Source organism: Oncorhynchus gorbuscha, linkage group LG14, assembly GCF_021184085.1.
Source record: "Oncorhynchus gorbuscha isolate QuinsamMale2020 ecotype Even-year linkage group LG14, OgorEven_v1.0, whole genome shotgun sequence".
NCBI lineage: Eukaryota > Metazoa > Chordata > Actinopteri > Salmoniformes > Salmonidae > Oncorhynchus > Oncorhynchus gorbuscha.
In genome coordinates, this window is record NC_060186.1 from 39,326,187 (window position 1) to 39,347,226 (window position 21,040).

The 21,040-nt window shown below is 40.7% G+C and overlaps 3 protein-coding genes across 3 annotated transcripts in view; 2 read left to right on the plus strand and 1 right to left on the minus strand.

Moving 5' to 3' along the window:
* The window catches only part of rngtt (RNA guanylyltransferase and 5'-phosphatase), a 146,023-nt gene extending 143,607 nt beyond the window's left edge, over positions 1–2,416 (minus strand). The window contains exons 1-2 of the mRNA XM_046298024.1: positions 2,267–2,416; positions 1,949–2,165 (exon numbers count right to left, since the gene is read on the minus strand). Of these exons, the coding sequence (XP_046153980.1) occupies positions 1,949–2,012 (64 nt within the window). The 5' untranslated portion in view covers positions 2,013–2,165; positions 2,267–2,416. The remainder of the gene's footprint in view (positions 1–1,948; positions 2,166–2,266) is intronic.
* Positions 2,417–3,696: 1,280 nt separating this feature from the next.
* On the plus strand, positions 3,697–7,919 carry pnrc1 (proline-rich nuclear receptor coactivator 1). Its single transcript, XM_046298025.1, has 2 exons — positions 3,697–4,346; positions 5,027–7,919. The coding sequence occupies exons 1-2, from the start codon at positions 3,996–3,998 to the stop codon at positions 5,501–5,503; spliced, it is 828 nt and encodes a 275-aa protein (XP_046153981.1). The 5' UTR covers positions 3,697–3,995; the 3' UTR covers positions 5,504–7,919.
* A 1,551-nt stretch (positions 7,920–9,470) lies between these two features.
* Positions 9,471–20,397, plus strand: LOC123994918 (xaa-Arg dipeptidase-like). Its single transcript, XM_046298026.1, has 7 exons — positions 9,471–9,904; positions 12,804–12,952; positions 13,518–13,660; positions 13,861–14,015; positions 16,717–16,852; positions 17,009–17,116; positions 19,206–20,397. The coding sequence occupies exons 1-7, from the start codon at positions 9,491–9,493 to the stop codon at positions 19,394–19,396; spliced, it is 1,296 nt and encodes a 431-aa protein (XP_046153982.1). The 5' UTR covers positions 9,471–9,490; the 3' UTR covers positions 19,397–20,397.
* Positions 20,398–21,040: the final 643 nt, after the last annotated feature.

Here is a 21,040-nt window from a genome sequence, read left to right on the forward strand (position 1 = left end):
CCTTCATAAATCCTGTTTGAGTCTAATTTATAATGGTATCTATTCCTTTCTGTAATATTTTGTCATAAAGCAGAGCAATCAATTTGTAATCAACATTTAATAAAGTAATTGGTCTCCAATTGTCAATGAGAGAAGGGTCTTTATTGGGCATCGGAATCAATGAAATAAGGCCCCGTTTCATAGTGGAGACCATTTCCCCATTTTTAATGCAATCTTGAAACATATTGAAAATCAGGTATTCTAGTAACTCCCAAAACTGTGTATAGAATTCAACTGACAGGCCATCAGGGCCAGGTGATTTCCCTTTTTTCATTGAATTCAGAGCCTCTCTAATTTCTTCAATTGACACAGGTGAATCACAAACTGAGTGGAAATCATCCTCAATTGCAGGGACATAATTCTGTATGGGGCATATGTAGCTTTCACAACAATCTTCCTGAAACTGAGAGCTGTAAAGGTTTTCATAAAAGGAATTGACAAATTATGATATTGTAATAGGATCTTTTCATAAAACATTGTTAATTTTGAGTGCAGTAAAATATTTTCTCTTGTAGTTTCTCTTCTCAAAAAAGTAACTAGTGTTTCTTTCCCCCTTTTCAATCCATTTTGCTCTTGTCTTTACAAAGGCACCCTTTGCCAGATCCTTGTAAAGCTGTTCAGATTCTAGTTGTAAAGACTTGAATACAGACTCCTCTTTTTCAGATAGATTATCTTTCTTTAGAAAACTGTCAAACTTGCTCATCATCTCCTTTTCTCTAAGGTTCTTTAAGTGCATCAGCTCTTTGGTGTGTTTAATGGCTACCACTCTGACTTTATATTTGAAAAATTCCCATCTACTTCCATGACCCAAGTATTTTCTTGCAAAAATATCTTTAGCTAATGATGATGTTTTCAATGAGATGAGAGTAGTATCTTTAAGAAGTGTGTTGTTTCATTTCCAATATCCGAGTACCTTTTGATTTTTTAGTAGCTTGTAAATTCAGGAAAATCAAGTGATGATCAGAAATGGGAGCCAACTGGTGATCTACATCTATAACAAACTGTAACATAAAAGAGGAAATTAGGAATAAATCTATTCTAGATTTACGTGACAGTTTTGTTGGTCCAGGTAAAACCCTTAGCATCAGGGTTGAAATAACGCCAGGCATCCTCAACACAGAGATCCTTGCATAATGTAATGATAATGTTACTATTTTGAGGGTTTTGACTCGTTCTAGGAGGAAAACGATCAGCAGATTCATCAGGTGTTTCATTAAAATCCCCTAAAATAATTAGAAAAGCCTCTGAGTATTTGTTGCTTAAATCCTGTACTTTCCCTGGTAAATTGGGTAAAAGGGTCTTATTAGGAGCATGTGAGTTATGTCCGTATACATTACAGATGATGAAAATAGCATTGTCAAGTTTAAGTTACTATGACCCATCTCCCGTCTTGTGAAGATGTGGTTTCTAGAAGCATGATTCATTTTGATGATTCTAAACGAATGGCATGTGACGTTTCATGTAGCCTAATCTGGCTGGCTAATCCTAAATACAAAAACACACACCCTTTTTTGCTGGGGTAGCTATAGAAACACCGACCATTAGTGTTTACTTTAGCTTCATGTTTAGTCAGTTTTTCTTGTTGGGCAAATCATTTTAACATGAATACATGCGTATGCTGGTTTGTTGTGACACGTGATGTAATTTACTAGCCTACAAGGGCTAACAAAACGTTAGCTAACAGTGTTAGCATAGGGATTGTCTCTAGTCTAAGGTAACGCGTGGTTCTCGTCCAGTACATACTTAGTAGATCAAACGAAAGGCTTTGAAAAGGTCTGAATCATTGACTTGTGTAAATACAACGTGAGACAGTTAATGTTAACTAGGTAGCTTGTGCGCCACAACACCAGTATTGTGGCTACTAACGTTAGCCAACGTTGTAGCAACACAACAAGCTTTCGCAACTCACCTGCTACAGGCTGTCCTCTTCTAGGACAATTCCGCCATCGAGGGGGAGGCCCAGTGTGTGACATTTTGCCCAAGAGTGGCTACGGTAATTTCACAAATTGAGGATGTAGCTAACGTTAGCCACAGCAAGTCCGTCAGCTGAACATCGGTGTAACGTTTCCTGGGTGATCACCCTTCACCGCGAGCTCTCGGGCGCCAATGCTCTGCGGATTTGGGGCCTTGAAAATGAGGTTGATTTTGTTAGATGTAGGGCCTAACCCAGTCCTTATGGTCTAATACAGGAATACGAACATTTATCCACGTGTAGTTTTTTACTCACGGTTGCTCAATGTCCAAATGTCGAGGTAATTCTCCGTTTTCTCAAGAACCCAAATAAATGTCCATGAACGAACTAAAATCTAATTCTCAATTTCTCCCAGTGTGCACCGCGCTGTTTTGCCATTAGATGGCAGTTACTTAAAATAACCATTAGGTGGTAGACTAACCCCAAAACTCCTCGTTGTTTAATGTGTGGAAGAATATTTTGTAAATTATGAAATTGTACAACCGCAATAAAATATGACACAAAAACAGTGGTGTAAAGTACTTAAGTAAAAATAGTTTAAAGTACTACTTAAGTAGTTTTTTCTAAGACACAATATAGTTGTATTATGAAGGTTGAAATGTGTCTCTTCATTGCTCTTTCTTTCCACTCAATCTGAAACAATGTCAACCCAGGATCCAGTTGCGGTGGGAGGTGCTTAGTCCCAGGGTCCTTAGCTTAGTAATGAGCTTCATGGGCACTATGGTGTTGAACACTGAGCTGTAGTCAATGTTCCTTTTGTCCAGGTGGGAAAGGGCAGTGTGGAGTATGATTCAGATTGCATCATCTGTGGATCTATTGAGGCAGTATGCAAATTAGAGTGGGTCTAGGGTATCTGGGAGGATGCTGTTGTGAGCCATAACCAGCCTTTCAAAGCACTTCAAGAATACTGACGTGAGTGCTACGAGGTGGTAATCATTTAGGCAGGTTACCTTCACTTCCTTGGGCATAGGGACTATGGTGGTCTGCTTGAAACATGTAGGTATTACAGACTCAGTCAGGGAGAGGTTGAAAATGTCACATGCTCATGAAGCAGAGGAGTAGAGCACAAATATGCCCGTGATAGGATTAATTTGAATTCCCTTCATTTAGGGGAAATGTGACCAGGACAGCTGTCTACTATACTATGAGTGTACATCAGACCACCAAATCTTAACACTCATTGTATAATATCTGTGTGTGTACGTGTGAAAATAAAATTTGATGGAAAAAAATGTTGATCAGGATGACCAATCACAGAGGGTCTGCTCATGTGATGAGACATTCCCCCCCAGCTAGAAGCTGTTGCCTAGCTGATTTGATGCTGCTGGATCCAACCAGGAAAGCAGATGTACAAGAGCTCAGCAACAGCTTGTATGTCCTCCCTCGGTGGGATCTGAATACTAAAACAGTGCTGGTTGCCTGGCTCAGAGGACAGACACATGAAGAAAACAATTATGTGTGTCTGGAAAACATCTCTATGTGTAATGAAAATGATTATATTGCTGTGTTACATTGACAGACAGAGAGGCAGGCGGCCAGTCAGATAGATATCCCCAGGCTCGGAAAATACCCATCATGAGAATGAATGACAACATACATTAAATAATTTCCAAGTGGGAGGTCTGCAATTTAGTGCTTCTCCTGCATTATCCAGTTAAAATGGTGGCGGCTACCTACATCCGGGGTTTTGCGAGTAGCGTGTAGTTAGGAAGTTGTCATGCGCGATGTCCATCGCTTCTTCGCCATCTCGAGTCTTCTAAAACCTCGCGTAGAATTGGGAAACTAGCTACGCCATCAACATCGTTGAACTCGTCTTCAATGTATTATCAAAAACACACTGCAGAGAGGTTTTTGGACAGACTTCAGTTCCGCCAGCGACGAGCTAGAGACTAACTTTAGCTACTGTTAGCTGTTGATAACGAAGTGGTAAGGTAAATAACTTAACGCTGCCGGACTATTTTTCAAAAGTTCTCTAATTTCGTCGATGTGTCCTCCCTCGCCACCTTCACGGGACTTTGAAGTCATGTTGGGCGAATCACTAAGTCACCCTATTAAAAACAATAAGCCATCCGTTTTGACATCCCACCATGTCGGGGCCAGCCTAAGCAAACCAAAGCAAGCAATGTTGAAGAAAGATGGGAGAAAATTGCGTTCGACAACGTTGGGGTTACAGCGGACACACCAGCAAAAACCGACGAGGATCAACCCCATGCACCTGACAGACAACAATGTCGCAGTTTCGAAATCCCCAGTGCAGAGTGCCGAGTTCGCGAACAACCGGACCCAGGCGACTGCGTTGACCCTTCACAATCTTAAACAGGGAACAAAGAAAGAGGTATACAATTGAGTTAATTTGAGAACGAGATTGTTTTCGCACTTATTCTGTGCATGTACATTTGTATGTCGTTTTATTTGTTTATTCTTAATGAAATAGTATGCCGCTTTGTATCCATTAACCACCATTCATAGTGTAAACATTACACAAATTCGCTTGAAGCAGTGGGATGGAGTCCTTCCCCTACTTTATTTCTGACGGCTAAAAAACAACGTTTGCATATTTACACTGATATTCAACCAACGACCCCGTTCTAAAGTAGTGCACTCACAAGGTTAACGTACCAGAGTGATTCTGAACGACAACTAGGCAGAGTCAAATGAGACTGCCTGCCAACTTTGAATGGAAAAAATGACGTACGTTAACTACTTCTAACGGCGTGTACATGTTTGGAATCGGGCACTGGTAATATTACCAATGGACCTATAGGAATAAGGTTCACATTGTACACTGTTTAAAAAAATAAATAAAAAAGACTAGAATAGACGTGTTAGAGGTATTTAGGTTACTTGTTTTGAAGGATTTCAATATGCTGGCGATGTGCCAGTTCCTGAGATGTTAACAAAAGGCTGGCAATTGTTTGTTTCCTCAAGTGTTCTTCTTAGCAATCAATTTGCATAACAGTGTTAGAATGGTTTTGACCCTTGTGAGAATGTAATTTAGTTTTTCTTTCCTCCCAGCTACTAAAGTCAAAAAGTGGGAGAGTGGAGAGAGCCACAGGACCAGCAGGCCAGTCTGTCCACAACCTCAATAGACACAATCAAGATGCCCAGAATCTGAACACCCGGAGCCATAGGAGTAGGCATTCTAATGCACCTGGCAATGCTCTCTCAGTAATGAAAAACCACAGCAGTTGCCACCAGAAGCCACCCTCTGCTACCTTCCAGCTCCTCTGTCGAGAGGAGAAGTCCTTCAACTCAGCTGAAAGTGCCAAGATCGTGAATGTAACCCCAGCTGAGCTTGTACCCGAGGAGGAGCTCAAAGACGGAGAGAAGATCTATGCTGGAGCTAAATTCAGCGAGCCCCCGTCTCCAAGTGTCCTGCCCAAACCACCCAGTCACTGGGTTGGTGAAACTGTGCCCCAACATTCCGACCACAGCCGTGAGAAAATGACTTTTCATTTGAAGTCTTTGCTGAAGGTTGAAGATAAACCATGATCACAATGGATGGAAACCTGGAACGATCCTTCTATACCCGATCAATGACAACACATTTGGCACTGAAAAACTGGACCGATAACTTAACAGCAATCGAATGTAATGAGTTTTTGATCTGTAATACAATTTCACATAGTTTTGAGCAAGCAGGCTTGTTTTTATTTGATTTTTAATGAACTTCTGTAAACATGTAAAATTACTATTTTTCATGTTATTTTAACAGAAAGTATAGTTTTGTTACTGAAGCCCAAAATAATGTTCACCATGAATTGGTGCACTTTTTTACTGTAAATTATGGGATGCATTGCCCATTTTAAGGGGCATTGAACGTAAGAAAACATTTTACAAATTTGCACAAAACTGTCTGAAAAACAAAACATGGGTCCCCATAGCGGCGAGCATAGAGTTGTGACGGTTTGGGGTTCTGTGAACCTCACCCCACCTGTTGTGGCTGCTATTGCCCTCAAAGCACTGTAGAGGATAGAATTCTCTCGAAGGAAGATTGTTTCACAACTCCTGTAATACAGTACACATTTTCGTCCTGTAGTACAAAAATAATCTTGCCAGCTCAACGGCCGATTGAGCTGGCTGGGTGGGCGAGATTAAGAAGATGGAGTGGCGATGTGAAAGTCTCAGAATCAGTGATTACCTTTGAAGAGGACAACTGCTGCTGCAGAAAACAGACATTCAGCACTGAGTACTTATTCTTTTAAATCTCTAGCACTGACTCATTTCTGTTTTGTTTTTTTAAATGCTTTGTGTTTTTATTTCAGGTTTTTCATTTTCCCATCTAAAGCACAGAATTATATTTACCCGAAGTGATCTTGATTATTATGTAACACCTTTGACCCTAGCTAACAGATTGTAACGGACTAATGTGATAAGATCCTGATGCTTCATTAGCTGTTACAGATTAGGTACTGTTTGGCGTAACACAAAGAATTTTTGACGAACCTTAACGTGGCGACACTTCCTCAATTCCTGACAACCAGTGTCTTCTAAACATCCATGTCTAGTTGCAGGGGGTTTGTTTGAATTTAGAAAGTGCGCCGTTATTAAATTTAAATCAATGTGTATGCCACCATCTTGTCTATTTCAAATCTTCTCTCATTGACCAAGATAGGTGATTTGACCTCTGGAGCCAGGCAGCTGCTAGTTCGTGTTCCTTGACTCTTAGTGATGTCACAATGATGAAATTGTATTACTGTACCTAAGATCGACTCATGATGTTGCAATTGTTAAAAGAAAAGTGATTTTAGTCCAGTCACTAAATTTGTATTCATGTTTTTTTTAAACATCCCCCCACATGGTAATTAGGGGAAGAAAAAAAAAAAAATTTTGGGGTGCATTTAATATCTAAATTGACATTAAAATATTGTCTACCCCCAATATGTTCTATGTCTGTTCCCTACCAGCTCTCACCAGAAAAAATGTCTCGGTTGAAAAGGCTGATGGCACAAACTTCTTAATGCCAGTCAGTCTTTCATAAATGTATGGGTTTATTACACTACATCTAATATGTGTTATATTAATCTAATATATATTACATATGTAGGCTCTTAATCAGATCACCCTGTTGCAGGATAACTTTCCTCCAAGGCAGGACATTTTAAAATGTGTGGGTTTTGTTTAGGCTTAAAAATGCTTCTGAAGTTTAATTTCCACTTTGCAATTTCAGACTTGATTCTTCCTTATGAAAATGTATCAACCCTTACAAAATGTCCATTAATTATAGTTCACATTTCCTGTTGCTGCAGCATTATTTTCCTGCTGTTGCAAACCTGCACAAATGAAGATCCTACATCTGTATACAACATCAGAGAACGAGTAGTACTCTAGTTTCAGTATTAATGGTAGTGGTTGAGGATAAGTTACACAACAGTGAAAAATAAACTAGCGACAATGTAATGCAGTGTGCCCATTTTGAACAGTGCAACTAACCTTGTTTAATTCAACCAGGCTGAATGTATCTGAATTGCTGTTCTAGACTGAAGTAAATGGATGAGAGTGCCCCCTCTGACCATATATCATTATGCAACATGTTTACTCAGCCTGAAGAACATTTGATCTGGCACATAGCCGTGGCCAAAAGTTTTGAGAATGACACAAATATACATTTTCACAAAGTCTGAGTTTGTATGATGGCAATTTACATGTACTCCAGAATGTTTTGAAGAGTTATCGGATTAATTGCAATTAATTGCAGGTCCCTCTTTGCCATGCAAATGAACTGAATCCCCCTTCCCCCCAAAAAAAAGTTCACTGCATTTGTGGACCAGCTGACATGTTAGTGATTCCCTCGTTAACACAGGTGTGAGTGTTGACAAGGACAAGGCTGGAGATCACTCTGTCATGCTGATTGAGTTTGAATAACAGACTGGAAGCTTCAAATGGAGGGTGGTGCTTGGAATCATTGTTCTTCCTCTGTCAACCATGGTTACCTGCAAGGAAACACGTGCCGTCATTGCTTTGCACAAAAAGGGCTTCACAGGCAAGGATATTGCTGCCAGTAAGATTGCACCTAAATCAACCATTTATCAGATCATCAAGAACTTCAAGGAGAGGGGTTAAATTGTTGTGAAGAAAGCTTCAGGGCGCCCAAGAAAGTCCAACAAGCGCCAGAACCGTCTCCTAAAGTTGATTCAGCTGCGGGATCAGGGCACCACCAGTACAGAGCTTGCTCAGGAATGGCAACAGGCAGGTGTGAGTGCATCTGCACGCACAGTGAGGCGAAGACTTTTGGAGGATGGCCTGGTGTCAAGAAGGGCAGCAAAGATGCCACTTCTCTCCAGGAAAAACATCAGGGACAGACTGATATTTTGCAAAAGGTACAGGGATTAGACTGCTGAGGACTGGGTAAAGTCATTTTCTCTGATGAATCCCCTTTCCGATTGTTTGGGGCATCTGGAAAAAAGCTTGTCCGGAGAAGACAAGGTGTGCTCTACCATCAGTCCTGTGTCCTGCCAACAGTAAAGCATCCTGAGACCATTCATGTGTGGGGTTGCTTCTCAGCCAAGGGAGTGGGCTCACTCACAATTTTGCCTAAGAACACAGCCATGAATAAAGAACGGTACCAACACATCCTCAGAGAGCAACTTCTCCCAACCATCCAGGAACAGTTTGGTGATGAACAATGCATTTTCCAGCATGATTGAGCACCTTGCGATAAGGCAAAGTGATAACTAAATGGCTCGGGGAACAAATTATTGATATTTTGGGTCCATGGCCAGGAAACCCCCCAGACCTTAATCCCATTGAGAACTTGTGGTCAATCCTCAAGAGGCAGGTGGACAAACAAAACCCCACAAATTCTGACAAACTCCAAGCATTGATTATGCAAGAATGGGCTGCCATCAATCAGGATGTGGCCCAGAAGTTAATTGACAGCATGCCAAGGAGGATTGCAGAGGCCTTGAAAAAAGAAGGGTCAATGCTGCAAATATTGACTCTTTGCATCAACTTCATGTAATTGTCAATAAAAGCCTTTGACACTTATGAAGTGCTTGTAATTATACTTCAGTATTCCATCTGACAAAAATATCTAAAGTCACTGAAGCAGCAAACTCTGTGAAAATTAATATTGGTGGCATTCTCAAAACTTTTGGCCACAACTATAGAGCTATTCTTCATGTAGGATATTATTTTTTATGTTTTTTTTTGGGGGGGGGGGGCAGATATATGATAGCAAAAGGTGTAGACTAGCAGGAAATTAACTTTAAAACTGCCACATTTTCTCCCAGCCTCATGGCAAAATGTGAACAAAAGCATGAGATGCGCTATAAAATAGCAACATGGCAAAAACTGTATAATTGCAGAAAATGTGCTTTAAAACGGCAGCATTTTCACTTAGCCTCATTACAAAATGTATAGAATAGTATAGAATAGAATAGTATTATAAAACAGCACATTGTTTTCAATGCACCATGGCAAAATGTGTTGAAATGCAGTCGTCCGGTGTTTAGTGCTGACTCAGTCGACTCGTTATAAATGGCTCAGCACGCTACAGATAAGCTCCTGGAGCTAAAACAAAAAGTTGGCAGTTGTATCGACGAAGCCAAAGACAGGCTTCATCGTCTTAGTAAAGACATATGGAGTTGCCCAGAACTCGCATATGAAGAAAGAAAGTCCCACGACAGGTTAGTTACATTTTTCTCAGAGGAGAAGGGGTGGACTGTGGACAGTCATTTTAAACTCGAGACAGCATTCCGTGCCATATGGGGACCTGTCGGTGGCAAGGAGAACAATAATGTCATAAATGTTGGTTTCTTGAGTGAATACGACGCACTGCCAGGCATTGGACATGCATGTGGCCATAACCTCATTGCGGAAATAGGAGCTGCTGCAGCAATTGGATTAAAAGCTTTGGTAGAACACACACCCGATTTCCCCGTCCCTGTACAGGTAAAATGTTTGAAGATATATTTTACGTGCATGCTCACAGTTTCATGAAAATGTTGATCCGATATGACATGCTGTATGGGGCTCCCGAGTGGCGCAGCAGTCTACGGCACTGCATCTTAGTGCAAGAGGCGTCACTACAGACCTTTGTTCGAATCCAAGCTGAATCCTATCCGGCCTGATTGGGCAACGCACAATTGGCCCAGAGTCGTCCGGGTTAGGCCGTCATTGTAAATAAGAATGTGTTCTTAACTGGCTTGCCTAGTTAAATTGAAAAAATATGTGATGGAAATGTGGTGATTTTTCAGTCTGATCAACTGTAGTCTACTGTGATCAACTGTAGGCTACTGATTACAACCGCAGCTGCATAATGCTACAGGCCTTGTCCCGCCTGGCAAGGATGAAGACATTGTAATGTTGTGTATTTATAGTCAATTTATTTGTGTTCGGATAAAAAAAATTATCCTAACGCAAACACAAATACATCAATTCATTTTCTGAAAATGTGAATGTGATCGAATTTGGTTTATATTTCAACTTGGGCTGGCTAGGCTACCTTGACCTTTTCAATCCACAATTATTAGCCTACCTGAATGTAAAAAAACAACAACACAACAGTGATGGCATAGACTGTGAGTTGCTTTTTTAATTGCAGTTGCATAGGCCTACACGACGTAAACCTGCATAATGCAAGCTCAGCCCTGTGAGTTCTATTGTCCGGTTGTTCTCTGCGTAAAGGAACCCCCCCTAGTCTAGTTTTGAAATATAATTCATATAAACAAGTTCAATGTTGCTGCAGTTTGACAGGGTTTTCATCCTCCCTAGGGTCAGGAGTTTTTTTTAAACCATGTGCTCTGATTAGAAAAACTCTGGTCCTATCATAGCCCACACAAAACCTTTTATACCCGATAGGGTCTGGATGTATACCAGATCAGGAAAAACTCTGGTCCTATCATAGCCCACACAGAACCATTTATACCCGATAGGGTCTGGATGTATACCAGATCAGGAAAAACTCTGGGCCACGTTTTTTTTTGCCCCACCACCCTGGGACCTGTGGTGCCACCTCTGCCTGAGGGTGCATGTTCTCCTCCTGGGAGTCTGCAGTTAGTCATTTAACATATTTATTGTAAAGAAACGGTACTGAGTGTGTTATATAATGTACACTCAAGTGGCCAGTTTATTAGCTACTCAAATGTTCACGAAAATGGTTTGTTCCGACAGACATTGAGTCAAGTGGCCGTGACTTGCTAAAGCAGGCAGACAAGACAGACATCGAGCCATTCAGTTACTGTTTGGTTGAACATTAGAATGGGCACAACAAGTGACCAAAGCGACTTTGAGCATGGTATGATCGTCTGTGCCAGGCGCGCCAGCTCCAGGATCTCAGAAACTGGCGGGCTTCCTGGGTTTGTCAAGCACAACTGTGTCTAGGGTTTACAGAGAATGGTGCGTCAAACACAAAATATCCAATCAGCTGTAGTCCTGGGGGTCAAAAACAGCTCTTTGATGAGAGAGGTCGAAGGAGGATTGAACGAATCGTGCAAGCTAACAGGTGTGCCATAAGCAGCATGAGTTCATGGCCCCATCCAGCCTGGTGTCAACGGTACAGGCTGGTGGTGGTGGGTGTAATGGTGTTTGGAGTGTTGACTTACAGTTCATATAAGGAAATCAGTCAATTGAAATAAATTAATTATCTATGAATTTCACATGACCGGGCAGGGCGTAGCCATGGGTGGGTCTGGGAGGGCATAGGCCCACCCACTGGGGAGCCAGGCCCAGCCAATCAGAATAAGTTATTCCCTACAAAATGGCTTTATTACAGACAAATGCTCCTCAGTTTCATCAGCTGTCCCCCAGGTGTGGTTACACGTGGTTTGCGGCTGTGTAATGATCATGCTGTTTAAGCGGCATCTTTATATGCCACACATGTCATGTGGGAGGATTATCTTGGCTAAATGCTCACTAACAGGGATGTAAACAAATGTGTGCACACAATTGGAGAAGTAAGCTCTTTGTGCATATGGAACATTTCTGGGATCTTTTGACACTTTACATGTTGCATTTATATTTTTGTTCAGTATAGATGGGTGTATCTAATAAACTGGCCACCGAGTGTATATTAAAGTGAGTCAAAATAGGCTGCCATGATGTTTATTATTATGTACTAACCATGCTGTCACTGGTGTAGTGGAGGATATATGCAGTTATACACTGTATACCCACTTATTTTTCAGTGGGCGTTGTGTAAACTCACTTCTTAATCTCCACTGATACGCATCAATGTAGTGTAGTGGAGGTATATGCTGTATCAATTAATAGGGCTGATAGAACAGATTGGAATGTTTAGCTTAAAATGTTGATAAACTATTTTTTATTCACATTTTAGGCGCAACAATGTACACACGGCAGTAGGCCTAAACGTAAATGTTCAAAAATGCCATTTGCGGGAAAACACGTTCTAAAATGCGCACCGCACATGCGAGCGGTTTCATCGACAGATATGGAAATATCCGTTAGAAAGAGGGGGGATTTGAAGATACAACAACTATCATGGGTTGCAAATATGAGTAGGATAATGCCTTTGGCTGCTTGACAATGAAAGAACGTGGAAAGAAAACCAATAGAACAGGAGAACGCATATGAGGAAGTATTTATAAAAAATAATTGCCTATAAATATAGCTGGCTATTATCTCCACATGCAAATAAAAGCCTCATGCTGGGAAAGAAAATCATCTCTGCATTGTTGCCACCTCACTGAAACCCCCAACTCTAGGGTAACCTCCCTTACACATATAACACACCAATAACCTGAAGCATCATTCTTGAGTGCATTGTAAAATAGGATTTGCATGACCCTAATGCTCTGGACACATTGACCAGCCAACTCTTCCTCCACAGGTGACAGTGTTGGGAACCCCAGCAGAAGAGGATGGAGGGGGTAAAATCGACCTGATAAGGGAGAGAGCGTTTGATGGCATGGACGTGGTATTCATGGCTCATCCCTCACAGGAGGATGCTTCCTGGCTGCCAGATGTGGCTGAACACGAGTAAGATTATTTCAAGGGCTCACACACAACAGTCTAATTGTATTTTTGTGGCACCCGATGGCACCACATTCCTTCTATAGCGCACTACTAAAAGGGTACATTTGGGAAACGTACGCAATCTTTCATAATCCCACTTGTCATAGTTAATGGCTGCTAGAACGGAAAACATATTAGGTAGAGATCCATGTTGTAGAGTGCAATCCATTGTTAGCAGAGAACCCCTTGTAAAATATGCATGAACTCTGTACTGGGGCCCCTGGCTGCATTGCAGTGCTATTTCAGGCTGCAGTCAGACCAGCTGCAACATGTGAGATACCGCTGATGAATCTCAGAATAAACCAGACCAACGTCATGACTCTGAGGCCTAGCTCTGGTTTCTTGTTTCATTACCAGTGAAAGGCATAAGTTGATACACACTAAAAAATGTTGTAAGTGGTACTGACTAATAGAATAGTAAACTTGTGTAAAAAAATATATATATATTCAGATAGTCACACACTCTAAATATGCTCCCAATATTTTATGGGTAAAGACCAACGTTTTGGCACAATTTTTCTATTTCCAGTGTCATAGTGAGATACCATGGCAAGGCATCTCATGCTGCAGCCTATCCCTGGGAAGGGGTCAACGCGCTGGACGCTGCTGTCCTTGCCTACAATAACCTTTCAGTGCTCAGACAGCAACTCAAGCCAGACTGGAGAATCCACGGTGAGGGACAGCTCAGTTAACATAAACACGTACTGTATGTTCCTCCTGATCTTGTCCTCAAGAGTAATATTTATTTCCACAATAACAACTTCAGGGCCATTTTAAATTCTACGCAGAAGGAATGGGAGGCCTGCAAACCCTATGCAGCAAACATTTACCAAATATAGTTCTACATTGCTTCCTTGTGTGGTCCTGTGCAGGTATCATCAAGCATGGAGGGGTGAAACCCAACATCATCCCTGCCTACACAGAGCTGGAGTACTATCTCCGAACTCCCTTACGTAAAGACTTGCCCACCATCAAGGCTAAGGCTGAGATGTGTTTTAGAGCCGCTGCCATGGCAACTGGCTGTGAAGTAAGCACAATGACAAAATCACCACAAAGAAGAAAAATAATAATTTAAGAGAAATATGTGAACAACTTATCTTTTTGCGTGTCACACAAATTATTGTTTTATTTAACGAACAAATTTACTCAACATAATTTTCCAGAGTAGGAAAATTAATTCAATTCTGAATTGAGTTATGAATTAGTCTATAATTAAAATTAAATTCTTGAATTTGAATTACATTCTAATTGGCCTCACTCCACAGGAAGCAGCATTTTTTTATTGAATTTGATTGAAAGGAAGTAGAATTTAATTCATTGATAATTTATTGCGTACATCATTAGGCACATGTTTATTTTGACATCATGTATGGTTACCAATACCATGTTTAACATGTTCGTGAAACATTTCATATTTAAAACTCATCCTAAAGTCTATTTAAATAATTACAGTCCGATGGGAAAATTCTAAGAACATTTTGTAGGTTGTCTGTAATAATTCATAATTCACATTATATTCTTTGCAGTAATAAGTGGCAGATGCTTTTGGCAAAATGTTTGAGACTCATGTTTCATGTCTCCATTGATTTCTTTGAATTGGTTTGAATTAAATTCTACTTCCTTCAATTCAAATTCAATATGCTAAGCAAGTGATGCATCATTTCCTAGTCTTTTAACTGGTGTAGGCTTTTTGAATGATATCCACAAACACAAATATAATTGTGCCTTCAGAAAGTATTTATATTCCTTAACCTATTCCACATTTTGTTGTGTTAAAGCCTGAATTCAAAATTGGTTAAATATTTTTGTTTTCTCACCCATTTACAGACAATACCCCATAATCACAAAGTGAAAACATGTTTTTAGAAATTCTATCAAATTTATTGAAAATAGAAATACAGAAATATATAATTTACAGAAGTATTCACACCCCTGAGTCAATACTTTGTTGTAGATGCACCTTTGGCGGCGATTACAGCTGTGAGTCTTTTTAGGTAAATACGAGCTTTGCACAGCTGGGTTGTACAATATTTGTCCATTATTCTTTTTTTTAAATCAAGCTATGTCAAGTTATTTTGAATATCATTGCTAAACAGCCATTTTCAAGTTTTGATTTTCAAGCCGATTTATGTTAACTGTAACTATGTCACTTAGGAACATTCTATATCGTCTTTGTAAGCAACTCCAGTGTAGATTTCTTTTAGGTTATTGTCCTTCTGAAAGATTAATTTGTCTCCCAGTCTCTGTTGGAAAGCAGACCGAACCAGGTTTTCCTCTAGGATTTTGCCTGAATTCAGTTCCTTTTTATCCCAAAAAAACTCCCTAGCCCTTGCCGATGACAAACATACCCATAACATGATGCAGCCACGACCATGCTTGAAAATATGAAGAGTGGTACTCAGTGATGTGTTGTGTTGGATTTGCCCCAATCATACCGCTTTCTATTCATTTCGTTGCCACATTTTTTTGCAGTATTACTTAAGTGCCTTGTTGCAAACAGGATGCATGTTTTGGAATATTTTTATTCTGTAGAGCAGGTGTACCCAACCTTCTTTGATGTGAGATCTACTTTTTCATTTGTCAGTCTGATGAGATCTACCAGTCTCTAAATCTAAACGAACCAACAACATGTATGAAACGCAACACACCACTGAGTATGGACCTGCTGCTATTTGATACCCAAATATAATGTGGACCAATAACATGTTTTCCACAAATAAGTGCAACTAATTTAATTTCCTACCTTAGTGTTACTTTTGGCATTGCGTGGATACTAGTAGTTTTTCATTGTCAAGGCTGTAGCAACTTGTTGCAAGTCTCATGCAGGCAACAAAGTGGTCATCAGTCATAGTAGATCTGTACTTAATGTGATAAAATGCAGACTCACAGAGGTAGGTTGATCCAAAAGGGGCTGTTATGTTGAGAGCACATCTTCTTATGTTGGGATACTTCTCTAGCAGTAGCTCCCAGAACTCTTCCTTCATCTCAGTGGTTGCCCTGGAGTTCAGCTGAATGTCATTTTGAAGGATGAGAATTTCAGTTTCTGCTATAGTTGTGTCCAACTGAACATGTGATCCCATTTTGGAGGCAATGACTTCCACATTTATGTCTGTGCCAAACGGAAAGCACATATAAGTGGCAATAGGCTCAAGTGATGCAAAGTCAGTGAAACGACTGTCAAACTCAGATAAGACGCTCTGGACTTATTGAACACGGAATGAGACCATGCAACTCATTATGCGATATGTTTAGCGCATTTTTACTCCTGAATTTATTTAAGCTGGCCATAACAAAGAGTTTGAATACTTATTGACACAAGATTATTAAGTTACATTTTTTAAAATTAATTTCTCTACAAACCAAATTCCACTTTGACATTATGGGGTATTGTGTGTAGACCAGAGGCACAATCTCAATAAAATCCATTTAAAAATGCAGGCTGTAACACAACAAAATGTAGAAAAAAGTAAGGAATTGTGAATACTTTCCGAAGGCACTGTATATCAATGACTGCGTTTTTCACAAATGTGCTAATATAATCATCAAGCCCATTCAAAAGATTAGGGGACATGATACGGCAGTAAAGAGGCAGTTACTTTTACAGGATATTCAAATTCTGATTCCTGTTGGGTGTGGCCAATGAGTTGAATATAATTAAATTCAGAAATTCCAAATTGACCTTAACCCTGATCCAAAGCGATTCACCAAAAATATATATTTTTTTAAAGGTTGAACTGGAGTTCGCAAGGAATGCCTTTCACAATGTCCTGCGGAATCCCACCCTGCATGGGTTGTATGAGGTAAACGGCAAGGCTTTGGGGATGGAATTCACTACAGATGAAGATGTCCTCAAAAACACCTCTGGTAAGACAGCATCTCAATGGTGCATCCCTCACTGTGCTTTCCACAGGCCGTATTGTGGTCATTGGAAGAACTAGGAGGAAATGTTCTTCTTATGCAATGAAACTGTAATGCTGTAATGTAGAATGAAAGACCTTTGATTGTTTGTAATCTCCACAGGCTCCACAGACTTTGGCAATGTGTCTTTTATTGTTCCCGGAATCCACCCTTACTTTTACATTGGCTCAGATGCTCTAAACCACACAAAGGAATACACCGTAGCTGCTGGTATGTCTTTGTCATACACCTGAAATCAATTAGAAACACAGTAGACACGGTGCATTCGGAAAGTATTCAGACCCCTTGACTTTTTCCACATTTTGTTATGTTACAGCCTTGTTCTAAAATTGAATAAATTGTTTTTTCCCCTCATCAATCTATACACAATACCCCATAATGAAAAAGGCAAAACAGGTTTTCTGAAATTGTAGCAAATGTATTAAAATTAAAACACTGAAATATAACATTTACATAAGTATTCAGACTCTTTACTCAGTACTTTGTTGAAGCACCTTTGGCAGCGATTACAGCCTTGAGTCTTCTTGGGTATGACACTACAAGCTTGGCAGACCTGTATTTTGAGAGTTTCTTCCATTCTTCTCTGCAAATTCTCTCAAGCTCAGTCCGGGTGGATTGGGGCCACTCAAGGACATTCAGAGACTTGTCCCGAAACGCAGGAGTGGCTGTCTTGGCTGTGTGCCAAACTTCTTTAATTTAAGAATGATGGAGGCCACTTCTTGAGGACCTTCAATGTTGCCATTCCCCAGATCTGTGCCGCGACACAATCCTGTCTCGGAGCTCTACGGACGATTCCTTTGACCTCATGTCTTGGTTTTTGCTCTGACATGCAATGTCAACTGTGGGACCTTATATACACAGGTGTGCCTTTTCAAATCATGTCCAATCAATGGAATTTACCATGGGTGGACTCCAAGTTGTAGAAACATCTTAATGATGATCAATGGAAACCGGATGCACCTGAGCTCAATTTCGAGTCTGATGTCAAAGTGTCTGAATACTTATGTAATTTTTTTTTTTAAATATATATATAAATCTGCAAACATTTCTAAAAAACTGTTTTTGCTTTGTCATTATGGGGTATTGTGTGTAGATTGATGAGGGAAACAAATCATTGAATCCATTTTAGAGTCTGTAACGTATCAAAATGTGGAAAAGGGGAAGGGGTCTGAATACTTTCTGAATGAGCTGTAGTCTACTCCATTAGATGGAGAAAAAAAATGCTTTTATCTCAGTTCAGTTCAGTAAGTCTTTATTGTCCCAGAAGGGCAAATATGAGTGCAGCATAAAAATAAAAAATATGTATGAAATACAAACAGGTTTGCCAACCCCTGTTTTACAGTAGCTGTCCAGTGAAAATATAGGTACAGTACCAGTCAAAAGTTTGGACACCAATGGTTTTTCTTTATTTGTACTTTTTTCTACATTTTAGAATAATAGTGAAAAAAAGAAAACTATGAAATTACACATGGAATCATGTAGTAACCAAAAAAGTGTGTAACACTCTTGATGCCAAGAGTGTGCAAAGAGTGTCTGTTACTTGAATTTGTGAAGCATTTATTTGGGCTGCAATTTCTGAGGCTTGTAACTCTAATGAATTTATCCTCTGCAGCAAAGATAACTCTGGGTCTTCTTTTCCTGTGGCGGTCCTCATGAGAGCTGTTCATCGTAGTGCTTGATGGTTTTTGCGACTGCACTTGAAGAAACTTTCAAAGTTCTTTCAATTTTCCAGATTGACTGATCTTCATGCCTTGAAGTAATGATCAATTGTCATTTATCTTTGCTTTTTTAAGCTGTTCTTGCCATAAAATGGACTTGGTATTTTACCAAATAGGGCTATATCCTATATATATACCCCCCACCCCCCACCTTGTCACAACACAACTGATTGGCTCAAATGCATTAAGGAAAGAAATTCCACAAATGAACTTTTAACAAGCACACCTGTTATTTGAAATGCATTCCAGGTGGCTACCTCATGAAGCTGGTTGAGAGAATGCCAAGAGTGTGTAAAGCTGTCATCAATGCAAAGGGTGGCTACTTTGAAGGATCTCAAATATAACGTATATTTTGATTTGTTTAACACTTTTATGGTTACTACATGATTCCATATGTGTTATTTCATAGTTTTGATGTCTTCACTATTATCCTACAATGTAGAAAATAGTACACATAAAGAAAAACCCTGCAATGAGTAGGTGTGTCCAAACTTTTGACTGGTACTATATATTATGTAATATAGTATTCAACCATTTTTCACATAGGCTTACTTGTGTGTGTCTCTGAATACATTGTCTAGGTGATGATAAAGCTCAGTTCTACACCCTGCGGGCGGCCAAGGCCCTAGCCATGACAGCACTGGATGTGCTGCTGTGCCCAGAGCTGCTGCAGAGAGCCAGAGAGGAGTTAAAGGAGGCTAACCTAAAGGAAGAGCGGGCCCTGAGAGGGGCCTCAGAGGCCAAACATTGTGGAGGGGCAGCCCAGCACTGAACCACATACTGTATACTAACAGTAGGCTCTGGCAGATAGCCTACCATGTCATCTCCTGCCCACCTGATTCAACCAATCAACTTCATGATCTCATTGAAATGAATTACATAACTTAGTGTGGGGCTAGAACAAAACCCTGTGATCTGTAGCTCTCTATTGACCAACGTTTGTGTTCACTGATCTTTCTGGTCAAAGGTAACCATAATGGAGTGAAATACTACTGATCCGCTGGTCAGTTTTGATATTCCAACAGCTGATGATGGGCTATTGATAGGAGGAAAATCTTAATCAACTTGATTTTCAGCCATTCATGGGGCCCTAAAAACACTATTTGGTGCTTCTACCAAAGATATGAGTCTCTGTTATGTGTGAGCACTTGAATTGTTATTATCATTACATTATAAAAACACACTCATTACATTTTGTAAAGCCTTTTTTTTGTAGGATATACCTTTCCAGGTTTTGGTTGAAATTAGGCTTAACTCCAAACAGATATCATATCAATGTGGCATTGGATAAGCCTAAATGCATTGGAAAAGCAGGTTTAATTTCAAATACTTGGCTCGCCTGATCACTGGGCTCAAAGAACCAATCACACAATGTCTGTTGGAGACAGACAGGTCTCCTTATAAGGCGCCACTCGCCCGCCCACTGGTCATCCTCGCCTCTCTTCCTTGCGGAAGAGACTATGCTCACTATGCTCACTAAAGTCTTCCTACTAAACTGTTCTCAAGCGAACAGTAAGGTTAACACTGCAAAACTTGGGGCCTCAGCTCCTGTCGATGGTGTTGAGTACTGATCAAAGGGAAAGTTTTGCTTTGAGTATACAGTTAGCTATCGAGACTTAGTTAGCCCACACCGCAAGGCTCGCTGGAAAGTTAGTTAAAGTTAGTTAAACACACCAGCATTACTACCTCTCTTGTCTAGCTATCTCGAAAGCTAGCTAAAAACACTACAACGAGCTAGCTCTCGCCGGAAGACTTAGCTAAGCTGGGTAACATGCTAAGTCAGCACTCGCTTTCCCGTGCACCCTGTGCACGGTATGGACTTTCCCAAGACCGCCCTCAAGTGAAGGCTGTGAAGAGCAGTCCTTTTGTGGGCCCTATCACCCTCACAGCCTGCAGGCGAGGAGGCTACCACGCAACCTCAACCCACATGGGTGGAGGTAGCAGAGAGTTACCCAGAGGACCTCAAACCACTGTTTGATGAGCTTGCAGCAGGGGAAGGGGAAGGGGACCTTGTCATTGACAAGTTTGATGACGAGGAAATGACTGGCATCTTCCCAGAGGAAGAAGAGGGGGAAGAGGAAGCCCCAGGCTTGAGGCCCTCTTCCTACCTCAGCGGAGCTAGGATACCCAAAGACAGATTCGGACTTATCGATGTCTGCAGACGGACAGTGGTCAGACTCAAGATCGTGGAGGAGGACAAGGGCTTTGACAAGCCGCCGGTGGTCGAGCCGTCACTGGCTAACCAACTCAACCCCAGTGCCTCGTCAATGACCAGCACTGCTCTCCCTGAAGCATTTCACCGCCTCCATATTCCATAAGGTCTACATATTCTGTATGTGAATTGAACGTAATGTCCCTACTGTTGGCTTACCAGGCCAATTTGTTGCTAGGCAATATCTTAGGCAAAGGCACAGTC

Coding starts and splice junctions, on each gene's coding strand:
- pnrc1 (XM_046298025.1), top strand. CDS start 3,996: ATGTGTCCTCCCTCGCCACCTTCACGGGACTTTGAAGTCATGTTGGGC. Junction 4,347..5,026: donor AACAGGGAACAAAGAAAGAG/GTATACAATTGA, acceptor CTTTCCTCCCAG/CTACTAAAGTCAAAAAGTGG.
- LOC123994918 (XM_046298026.1), top strand. CDS start 9,491: ATGGCTCAGCACGCTACAGATAAGCTCCTGGAGCTAAAACAAAAAGTT. Junction 9,905..12,803: donor ATTTCCCCGTCCCTGTACAG/GTAAAATGTTTG, acceptor CTTCCTCCACAG/GTGACAGTGTTGGGAACCCC. Junction 16,853..17,008: donor TGTCCTCAAAAACACCTCTG/GTAAGACAGCAT, acceptor TAATCTCCACAG/GCTCCACAGACTTTGGCAAT.